Below are 10916 nucleotides of genomic sequence, written 5' to 3' on the forward strand. Positions count from 1 at the left end.
GACATCGTCCTTCCATTCTCCATATTTTGTGTCTCATACCCGTACATAAACGCATAGATCTTGCCATGGCCTCTCTCCCGAGTAAGTGACCATCGACAATCCTTCCACCCCCAGCTCACCTACAACTAACCACCAACAACCCGCAGCATCCCTCGTTTCCTTCATTCAAGAAAAACTTGCCTCTGTGCCTCACTCCGACCTCGTGTCCAACCACCTCCAAACCCTCCTCAACAACGAGCTCGTGCTCGCCTCCTACCAAAAACTCATGTCCTCCTCCGCCACCGCTCATCTCGAGCACGCGCGCGTCACCTACCTCGACCCTGCCATCGACCACCTCCGCACCGCCTACCTCGACCCGTTCGTCATCCAGCCGCTCGCGAACCTCCTCACTGCCATGCCGGACCTCTTGTCCGTCTTCATCCTGCTCCTGGCCCTCTTCATCTCGCTCAAGGTCCTGGACTACGGGCGCCGACTGGTTATGTTCTGGGTCACGCTGGCCCTGCGCTTAGTGTACTGGGGGTTCATCATCGGCGCGGGCGTTTACGTGTATAATGCTGGGTTGGAGAAGGCCGCTCAGGATCTGGGCTGGTTCTACGGGATCGTTAAGGGCGCCGTGGAGAGCTTCCAGAATGGTGCGGAGGGACAGCGGCAATCGTCTGGTGGTTGGGGAGGGTATTCCTACGGGGATAATCAGGTCCGGGTGTGAATTGACTTTTTTTTTTGGACTTTTTGGATAACTTGGTCTAGGTTGGGGTGGTTTTGGGTCTCTTTTTGGGGGACCTCGCATGAATGTAGAACTTGTTGTTTGTTTTCCGGTTGAGCGATCGTGTGTTCAGCGGTATTATTACTGCTTTTTTCTTTTTGTTCTATTGTCTCTGCATTTGTAATGACTCTTGTCCGATATTGTTACGATGGCTATCACGTGAATGATTTGTTATTATTATTTATTTTTGTCTATCCTAGTTAATTGGCGCTGAAAACATGTCGTGGATGATTCATATCATCGTATCGCTGGGTTACATCCGCGCGGCTGGACTTTCTCCTCGGGTGCATCGTTGCATCTGCCAGTCTGCTCGAGCGGTCCGCTCTTTCCCCTTGCAGATTCGAGAATCCTGCCGTGGGTGTCGCAGTCATCGACTGCCCGGGGTTTGGGACGGTCTAATTGCCGCCCCTGCAAACAGGCATATGCCATCCCAGAGCTGTCGGATGTGGATTATTGATGTCGGTCAGAAATCACGGGTTGCTTCATATTTTCCCCGTCGAGAATCACATGTCCGCATCCTCATAGTCCACGTCTTGCGCGTCCTGGGGCTCGCGCGGCTCCTGGGCGTCGTGGTACTGAATCGCATCGTCGATATGACTCAAGACGGCCGCGACACTGTCTTCCTCCTGCACGTCCAGCTGTAGAAATGAGACCATGCTGAAATCATCGATGAGCTGTGCGACCGCGCGATTGAGCTGATTGAACGAGCCACCACTCATCAGCGCGTCCTTGGCCATCGGATCGGCCGCCGCTCCCGGGCTATCGTCGTTATCGTCCTGCAAAAGCTGTACGTCGACGTTGGTGAAGCGCCGCAATTCCTTGCGACTGACCATGTCGCGAACCTGGTCCATCTTCGTCAGGATGTTCACGTGGGGCATCTCGAGCATCAGCATGGCGGACATGGCACTCAGCGTGCCGGCAAAGAACTTGGCCTTATCCACCACGAACGTGCTCTCGAGAAGGTAGGCCGCGCACATGTTGACGTTCAGCGGCCCCGCGCGCGACAGGAACTGCACCAGCGACGGCAATAGCGGAACGTGCGTATAGAGCTCGATCTGGCCGGGCATGTCAAAGATGATCAAATACTCTTCGCTCAGCGGATCGAGCGCGTCCGATAGAAAGTCCAAATTCTGCAGTAGAAACTCGAAACAGTAGATGAGACCGCCGTTGGGGCCGAGGCCCATCTCTTCCATGACATCTTCTAGCGTGATCAGTTCGCGGATGTCCAGATCAGGTTCGTAGCTGAAGGTTTCCGCGGCGGGGTCGAGGTTCACGTAGAAACAACTTCGGCGAGAATTTTGAAGGTGCTGGATCATGGCATTGCAGAAGGTGGTTTTCCCGGCGCCCGCCGGGCCCATCACCAAGACGCCGAACTTGGACATCGGGGATGTGATGGAGCTGAAGGTGATGTGATCAAAGAGAGGGGGCGAAGGATGATTACGGGAGGGGGCACAGTCAGCGTCAGACGGAGAAGCAGTCGGACCCGAGCAGGATGAGGCGATGAGACAGGGATGCGAGTTAGGCCAGATGTTGATAAGCTAATGAAGTATGCGTATGGAGCTTATGGAAATTGACGCAAATCAACGAAAGCGGCGGTGATATTTTTCTGCCCTCCGAGACCGCCGGAGCGATGGCGCGATCGGAGCGACGTTAATACGGCCTCTTCCCCTCTTTCTTTTTTCTCGCCGCCTCCCCCTCTTCTCCTCCCCCTTCTCCCTCCCTCTCTCTATCCACTTTTTTTCTTCTCTCTTTCTCTCCACCACTCCTCGCGCTTTTCTTTCTTTCCTCCCTCCCTCCTCGACTTTCCTCTTCTCACTCCACTCAATTCTCTCTTTCTTTCACTCTCTCCCCCTCTTCATCTTTCACAATGGGTAGCGTCGCTCAGAAGCCCGGAACTTTCTTGTTCACCTCCGAGTCGGTCGGAGAGGGTCACCCCGATAAGATCGCGTACGTTGCCCCTCTTTTCTGCTCTTCTATAAAACATTTAACTGACAATTCTACAGCGATCAGGTCTCGGATGCCATCCTCGATGCCTGTCTCGCCGAGGACCCCCTCTCGAAGGTAAGACGATAATGGTCTCTTTCGCGCGATTTCTTGGTTCCTCCGGCCCCGTAATCGCTTCTGATTGGGCCGGTGTATTTCCGCACGAAATTTTCGAACGGCAATTAACAGAGTAAAATTAGGTCGCCTGTGAGACCGCCACCAAGACTGGTATGTTCAATGCATTATCTTACAATTGTCTTGTAGGGAATGTATACACTAACATTACCTCCCAGGTATGATCATGGTTTTCGGTGAAATCACCACCAAGGCCAACCTCGACTACCAGAAGGTCATCCGTAACGCCATCAAGGACATCGGCTACGATGCTTCCGAGAAGGGCTTCGACTACAAGACTTGCAACGTCTTGGTTGCCATTGAGCAGCAGTCCCCTGATATCGCTCAGGGTCTTCACTACGAGGAGGCTCTGGAGAAGCTCGGTGCCGGTGACCAGGGTATCATGTTCGGCTATGCCACCGACGAGACCCCTGAGCTCCTGCCCCTGACCATCCTCCTCTCTCACAAGCTGAACAGCGCCATGAAGGAGGCCCGTAACGACGGCTCCATCCCTTGGCTCCGTCCCGACACCAAGACCCAGGTCACCATCGAGTACGCCCACGACAACGGTGCCGTCAAGCCCCAGCGTGTCGACACCGTTGTCGTCTCCGCCCAGCACAGCGACGACGTCTCCACCGAGGAGCTCCGCGCTGTCATCAAGGAGAAGATCATCAAGAAGGTCATCCCCGCCGAGCTCCTGGACGACCGCACCGTCTACCACATCCAGCCCTCTGGCCGTTTCGTCATCGGTGGTCCCCAGGGTGATGCCGGTCTGACCGGCCGTAAGATCATCGTCGACACCTACGGTGGTTGGGGTGCCCACGGTGGTGGTGCTTTCTCCGGAAAGGACTACTCCAAGGTCGACCGTTCCGCCGCCTACGTTGGCCGTTGGATCGCCAAGTCCCTGGTCAACGCCGGCCTGGCCCGTCGTGCTCTGGTCCAGCTCTCCTACGCCATCGGTGTTGCCGAGCCTCTGTCCGTCTTCGTCGAGACCTACGGCACCTCTTCCAAGAGCTCCGACGAGCTGGTCCAGATCATCCGCGACAACTTCGATCTGCGTCCCGGTGTCATCGTCAAGGAGCTTGACCTGGCCAAGCCCATCTACAACCAGACCGCCAAGAACGGTCACTTCACCAACCAGAGCTTCTCCTGGGAGAAGCCCAAGGCTCTTAAGTTCTAAGTGCGCTCGCCTCACTCTTTGCGAGCTAACTAAGATCTTTGATCGTGCCTTGTGTGTGTGACACCTTCATTTCTTTTTACGAATGTGATGATTTTGCTTTGTTTTCAACAACTCAAAGCACGAGCATAGACATGTGAAAAAGCTTCTTATTTGGAATGTTTGTTTAATATTTGCATGGTCGCCTACGGGCGACGGGTTCGGCGAGGATAAATTCAACATGATACCACTTTCATCTGTTGGGAGGGAAGTTTCGGCGTTTGATTTTTTTTCAGGGAGCGACAGTCTTCAACACACGGCCACCTCAGGCTTTGATATACTGGACCGGGAAGTGCATCTGCCCACATCTTCATCCGTGGGAGGATAGTATTTCCACCAGAAAGCTGCCGAGACGTCCTATTGCAAGCTGTGCTTGGGATGGGACGTCTGGCGGAGGAGGTAACATTTTCATGACTTGCCGAGTTTTGGACCGGCAATCATGAGTGTGCTAATCTAAACATTAGCATTATAGAGTAATGAACATAAACATATTCATCCGTGCTTATCTCAATTGTACTTGGTAGACGATGAAGTTGTAGTTCGGTCTGGAACATTCAGGCATCGACTTGCCTGATATGGTAGAATTAGGGTTACCATAGGATTGGTTGGCATGATTCCTCCATTATTTCCAACCTTCCTCAAATTTCACTCCACTTGACTTTGCCTCGAAGATTTCCTGGTACCTACCGTAGTCAGGGCGTATATGCTCGCTACATGTCCTCATCGTAATCCCTTCAGGTCAATTTAGTGATCAATTCCAGGCAGCGACGCGTGACGCCAAGACGGAAGGGGACCGCGTCTCGACTCCGATTTCAGCGTCAACACCGCATCTCATCTCACTTTCCCTCTGCCTACCGATCGTTCAATCGTCCTCGAAGGCTTGGATCCATTCGCGTCTCCCTTTCGCTTGTTCTCATCTTTCCTCAAATCACAATGTATGAATAAACCCACCGCCTTCATGACCTCACGCGGATCCCTCCTCGAATCATCCACCCCTCTATCCCGCTCCTTCTCAGACGCTTCGACCCGCCCGCTCCTTCGAAAGCGCAAAACATGCCACACGGCCGTCGAGTGGGCGAACCAGACGATTAATATCCGGGTGCGTTGCCTACCTGATTCACACAGACCTGCTCTCCTCGAGTGGTATACTAATCCGATCCCACGGTGCAGGCCCACGCCGCCTCTCTATCCGACGAACCGTTCGTTCTCGAACCCATCGCCCTCATCCCCCGCTCTCGATTGCCCTTCTCGTGGCTCGAACCGCCCTCTGCCTTATCGCCTATTCAGCCAGGGTGTCTTTTCGTCGCTGATATCCCCGTCCTAGAAGAGTCCGGTGCTCATGCTCATGCTCCGACTCCTCGAGACCCGGCCGTTTTGGCGGTAAGACTGATCAGCGATGGTGGCATCTATGTGGTGGAGCGCGTCAAGGAGGGGATATATGCGCTGTCGAAGCTAGCCAGGGATGTGGAGGAGGGTGATCTTTTTGTTGCGGTGAAGGGGTGGAGTCCGTCGCTGGATGCGGGTCAGGGTGTGCCTGTGCCTGTGACACAGGGCACGGAGTGGTGGGACCTGGCGAGGATTGAAGAGCCCGTTTTGGAGGAGGGGTTCTCGTCGAAACGGGCGAAGGTTGATGTCTCGGTTGTGTTTGGCGGGGTGGGGATGGTTCATGACGATGTCGATATGAGCACGAAGGATGGTTCGCCGTTAGAGAGCCGGGCGCAGTCGTTGGCGCCGAAGATGCCTGTTGAGAGGAGTTCGAGCTCGGAGGCAACTATGGCGGCGCAGATGCTGGGGTCTATTGATGCGGTGGTGTCGACGGGTGTGGATGGTGGGTTGTTGGACGCGAATAGGCCTGATGCGTCACTGTCGCCTCAGGAGCTGCTGGATAATCTGAGGGAGCAGTACCTGCAGGCTCTCTATGTGTCTAAGGTAGGCTCAGTCTTTCATGCTGGGTATTCTGTTGCTAACGTTCTAGACCTCTGTGGCGTATTTCGCCAAGGGCCCGTTGACTCGATGCCGTGTTGCATTTCAGTCGCCTAAATCGGAGACGGCAAAACCCGCTGACCTGATCAACTTCTATCAAGAGGCTATCTTGACGGCCAAGAAGATGGATCTGAAGTACAGAGAGACGCTACCGGCTACCATACAGGATGCTATGCTGGCCATCTCCGACGAGGAACCGGGTCGCAAGAAGAAGTCCAAAAGCAGGAAGAAGAAGATGGGGAAGAACGGTCTCTACCCCGGAGAAGATCAATTCGTCCGACGATGGTGGAGAGACCGCGCCATGGCCGATATGGGCGCGACGATTGAGCTGTCGCGCGAGGCAGAAGTGAAGAAGAACGTGGCCGATCTACGAATGCGCGAGACTCAACTGCAGATACTTCTTATCTTGGAGACGCTAGCTCTTGAAGCTGCCGCTGCTGTCGCTGCCGCCGAAGCCAAGAAGTCGGACGAAACTGGCGGCCAACCGGCGGACAAATCACCGAAGAAAAATAACAAGAAGTTACAGGAGATGAAAGTCATGTTGGAGCTGCATCTCGACCGCCTGTGCATCTGGCATGCCGTCAACTTCGAGGATACCGGCGTCTCCGAAACGACCAAGGCAAGCAGCGCTCCTGGAAAGAAGGTCGAGAGCGATGCGGTTCGTGATTTCTGTACGGAGGTTATCATCCCCTTCTACGCTGCTCGTCTGCCGGATAAATGTAAGGCCATCACGCGCAAGCTGGGTGTCTCCGGTGCCATGCCTTCATCGTTTTCTTCGAAGCAATCTCAAGCAAAGAAGACCCCTCAAGATCCGGAACCTGGGGCGGCCGTCGAGCGAAAGCCGCCACAGAAACATGCTCGTCGCTCGTTTCAGCGGGTGCTGACCGACAGTCAAACCACGTCACAGATACAGCACCCGTCACTGAACCGGTCCAATACGGCACCTTCCAACCCTGACGCTCGGCGCGATTCCCTCGAGCCTCTTCTACCTAGTCATAGCGCCAACGTGCGAGGCGGTATACAGAAGGCCAAGCGAATGGAGAACCGCGAAGTCGACCTGATCGCCGTGGCGCGACAGCACGAGACCAAGTTGAAGAAGGTGCAATTACTGATGGACCAGAAGAAGGAGCTCGACGCAGCCATCCACACGCTTCGCAAGCCCAATCGCGAGCTGGTGGCCAAGGATATCGCCCAGGACGCCGACAAGCGACGAACCGGTGGTAGCGGTCGAAAGCCCAAGAACCCGGTCCGCAATCCTTTGGGACAGGGCGTGCAGGTTGCAGCGACGCCCAAGGGAGGTCGCAAGAAAGACGCAGTGATCGGCATGCCACCTCTGCCACGCAGCCTCACGCGATCATCTACCCAACCGAAGGGCTCTTCTGCAGCCCTATTCGGTGGCGACGGATCACCTCGACGCATGTCCAGTAGCAGCGCCCTACGGCCCAACTCTTTTTCGGGTACCCCCATGTCCAAAACCCCGGGGATGGTCCAAGAAACTCCGACCCGTCGTCCAGCGGTCCAGCCACTTGGCTCCTACGACGACGGTGTCACAAGCATCGGCGAATCTCCTAGTATCTCCAAAACCCTGTTCCGTGTTCCTCCACGGCCTGCTACTGCTGCTCCTCCCCGCTCTACGACCACAGACATGCTAGCCCCCTCTACGCCAGTATCTGCCCGCCACGTGGACGCATACCGTGATCATCACCCCACGAGCACGAGCATGCCAAGTGAACCCCCCAAATCATCCATGGTCATGGAGACCCCACCAAGACAGGGTCCCTCGGGACCCAGCATACAGGAAACGCCTCCCGCTGCAAAGATCTTCAGCACACCAGTGAAGGGGAGTTCTTCGTCGAAACTGCAAGTCCCGACTACGACGGCGCCGCCTGTCACTCCGGAAAAGTCGATTTACGAGCAGTTGGGATGGGATGATGAGATGGATTTGTAGTTCCTCTCACTTTTTTCAAATGTGATTTGATTTGACTGCGCTGAGTTGGGTTGGGCTTTTATGTGTTGTCTGTTTGTTTGTTTCTTAGCGGGCGTTCACCGGGCATGGTTGCATGGTATGAACATGGCGTGGTATGATTGACAACCACCTATGGAATGGATGGTTTGGCGGTTCTCGGAAATGATTTATGAACATTTACATAGTAGATAGATTATATATAGGTCCATGAACAAGAACTTTGATTATGGTGTACACGTTGCTTCTTCTAAACACTAAATATGTACCTACCGAGTCAATGATGTCTTGTACGTATTCTGTATTTTGCTACAAAGCACTGAGTATACCCAAGGACAGATACACGTGAGACACCTCGCGTTGCACTAGTTAAACAGACATTTAATATCCATAGGACCATAACTAACTCGGCTGTATACGGAGTACTGCTGTACATTGCGGATCACGGTGGCAAGACAACACCAAATCTGGCCATCCCGTTGACCCACACTCAGTAAATCTAAATATAACTAGCCCCAGTAAAAAGATAAAAATACCAAATATCAGACAAGACAAGACAAAACAAGATAGCACCAAGGGAAAAGAAAAAAAGGAGGATTAGTAAGAACCACCTCATCTTTTAGGTACTATATTTACCTACAGTGTACGGTGTAGATGTAGACGTAGACGTACACTTACTTAGTATCTATAGGTAGTTAACTGCTCCATAACAAATAACCCGTAAGTCATAAGCCATAAGTCCATGAATTGGTTTCCATTATCGAACCTCAGATGGGACATATAGACCATGTAGATGTGAAATTTTGCCACTACACTAAAAGCCAAGGTCAAGATTGAACCCTTCTAGAAGAGTCAGATCTGACTAACATCCTGGCTTATCAGTAGATGTCCATCCCAGACCACCTTTCCTTCAATTTGAAGACACCCGTAGACAAAGAGGGTAAGTATAAACCTTCTATACGATTGCAGATATCCGGTACTGGCTTACAAGATAGATTCAAGCTCAAACCTAGCAGCCCGAAACATTGGCTTTAGGTTCTTCGAATGGCTGAGTGGGATAGTATTCCGAATGAAACTAAGTAGAGGGTGCTTCTTCCTAACATCTAAAGGACAGCTGGCAAAGCTCGCGAGGAGCACGCCCGTGATGTCAAGATCGACGACCTAGAGATGGCCAGACCGGTCAACGGGGAAGTTGCCCTCGGTGGATATCGCCGTAGTAGCAGAGTAATGGCTCATCGCTGAACTCTACCGAACCTTGCCTCTTACCAGACTTTGAGAGATCTTGAAGAAGCTAAGGAGTTGCACATATTTAGCGATAGACATCCATCCTCCTATAGGCAATGTGGCTGTCCATAACGGCCTACATCCAAATGCTTCTTCATGATCGAATGTGCAGAATGGAGCAAGCTAACCCAATTAATCATGTCCTGCAGATCTTGCACCGAAGAATTTATCTTACATGCCGCCCGATCATTAAAAAACGAATGCTTGATATATCCCCCCGATGGGCCAAAGCTTCAAAGACCCCCAGTGGCGGCTCTACCGCGATTAACTCCGCCAGCACCCTCGCTCGCTCTTCGTCGAACGCAGAGTGATCGATATCGATGTACTCCATCACAAGGTACACGCTTGAGTCTTGATCTAAGACCCAGGCATGGTGAAGGTCCGGAATGCGGATGGTCAACTGGGGGTTTGCTTTTACGCGAGAGTAAAAGAACAGCTGAGCGTGAGCATCGGCCATTTCAGCATTGTTATACTTGATGAAGATGGTAGTCCCAGTCGCGGTAGTGTACATACGTGAGACGATCATGGTCGAATCCTTTCCGGTAGCATAATTTCAAGTCTTGGTCTTTAGAGGGCAGATCTGGGATAGGGGGATTGAGTATCTCCCTATCAGTGACAATCACACAGAGAACTATCCCTATCCAATCAATCCGAGAACCATCTGTCTTCGTAAAGAGTTCACGGAAGTGTCTCAAGACAAACAGCTAAATATTGTCTGTGAAGAATATCTTCATCCACTCCCTTGGAACATGGAGACGCAAGTTCAGCAGGAGTTGATTCGAATCCAAGTAGGGGAAGCAGAAAATTAGAAACCTGTCAGATTGTGTTCTCAACCATCTCATGACATAACTGACTGTATTCATATGAACGGCTTTTATCTTTCGTCAGTATTTCAGTGCTCGATTGGAAACAATCTAAAACTCATCGATCTTATTGGTTTCGCAGAAAGTTGTGCATTTCCGAGGGGCCTGCAGCGGAAAAACAACGCTGGCCCAACTACTGCAGCAGTACTATCAGTTTACGAAGAACATACAGTAGATATCCTTTAGTAGGAGATAGCTGCTACCTTCCCACACCTGGAGCAAGTTCGAGTAACGGACAAGAACTGATCCCAATATGGATTATCTGGCTCCGAAGACTAACCTCGTTATCGACGAGGCCTAAAGAACGCCATTCAGATATTCTCTTCTGGAATGCAATGTTCAAGCAACGGTTGTCTCAAGAATGCCTACATATCAATGCTACAGGAGCCCGTTAAGTGGTGTTGACAGGGTGTCACGTCTTATCACCTCGGATTGGTCTTCTTTTCACCCGATTAGTGTCCATCGATAGATAGATCGATAGATAGATGCTGCGTATTCCGTAGGTAGTCAACTACTCCATACTCCATACACCGTGTACTCCGTAGGTAACAGGTGACTTTTAAGCCATGTGTACTCCCGTAAGCAGATCAGGCAGACCCTAAAAAGAACAAAAAAAAAGGGAAGGTAGGCCGACCGCAACCACGACCTCGTGACCATTTCCGCGGTGGTAAAACCTGCCTAGTTCGGAATTGGATAACGCCGTGATCGCTTGGATTTCCGGCCCTGGAGCCCTTGGAATTCCGAAAG

At 52.3% G+C, this 10916-nt stretch overlaps 4 protein-coding genes across 4 annotated transcripts; 3 read left to right on the forward strand and 1 right to left on the reverse strand.

Moving 5' to 3' along the window:
• Positions 1-65: 65 nt before the first annotated feature.
• On the forward strand, positions 66-706 carry LDX57_003646 (Apq12 family protein; the record flags this gene model as incomplete). Its single annotated transcript, XM_046085300.1, has 2 exons — positions 66-81; positions 147-706. 2 exons carry the CDS (start codon positions 66-68, stop codon positions 704-706), a joined length of 576 nt encoding a protein of 191 aa, XP_045941263.1.
• Positions 707-1266: 560 nt separating this feature from the next.
• Positions 1267-2145, reverse strand: LDX57_003647 (putative signal sequence-binding GTPase GPN3; the record flags this gene model as incomplete). Its single annotated transcript, XM_046085301.1, has 1 exon — positions 1267-2145. The coding sequence occupies one exon, from the start codon at positions 2143-2145 to the stop codon at positions 1267-1269; it is 879 nt and encodes a 292-aa protein (XP_045941264.1).
• A 311-nt stretch (positions 2146-2456) lies between these two features.
• SAM2 (S-adenosylmethionine synthetase) lies at positions 2457-4579 on the forward strand. Its single transcript, XM_046085302.1, has 3 exons — positions 2457-2710; positions 2767-2974; positions 3040-4579. The coding sequence occupies exon 3, from the start codon at positions 3042-3044 to the stop codon at positions 4038-4040; it is 999 nt and encodes a 332-aa protein (XP_045941265.1). The 5' UTR covers positions 2457-2710; positions 2767-2974; positions 3040-3041; the 3' UTR covers positions 4041-4579.
• LDX57_003649 (uncharacterized protein) lies at positions 4580-8261 on the forward strand. Its single transcript, XM_046085303.1, has 3 exons — positions 4580-5175; positions 5247-6005; positions 6052-8261. Exons 1-3 carry the CDS (start codon positions 5014-5016, stop codon positions 8005-8007), a joined length of 2877 nt encoding a protein of 958 aa, XP_045941266.1. The 5' UTR covers positions 4580-5013; the 3' UTR covers positions 8008-8261.
• The last annotated feature ends 2655 nt before the right edge of the window (positions 8262-10916 follow it).

The sequence above is a fragment of the Aspergillus melleus genome, assembly GCF_016097325.1.
Source record: "Aspergillus melleus strain CBS 546.65 chromosome Unknown contig2, whole genome shotgun sequence".
Taxonomy (NCBI): Eukaryota; Fungi; Ascomycota; class Eurotiomycetes; order Eurotiales; family Aspergillaceae; genus Aspergillus; species Aspergillus melleus.

Coding starts and splice junctions, on each gene's coding strand:
- SAM2 (XM_046085302.1), top strand. CDS start 3,042: ATGATCATGGTTTTCGGTGAAATCACCACCAAGGCCAACCTCGACTAC.
- LDX57_003649 (XM_046085303.1), top strand. CDS start 5,014: ATGAATAAACCCACCGCCTTCATGACCTCACGCGGATCCCTCCTCGAA. Junction 5,176..5,246: donor ACCAGACGATTAATATCCGG/GTGCGTTGCCTA, acceptor CCCACGGTGCAG/GCCCACGCCGCCTCTCTATC. Junction 6,006..6,051: donor AGGCTCTCTATGTGTCTAAG/GTAGGCTCAGTC, acceptor CTAACGTTCTAG/ACCTCTGTGGCGTATTTCGC.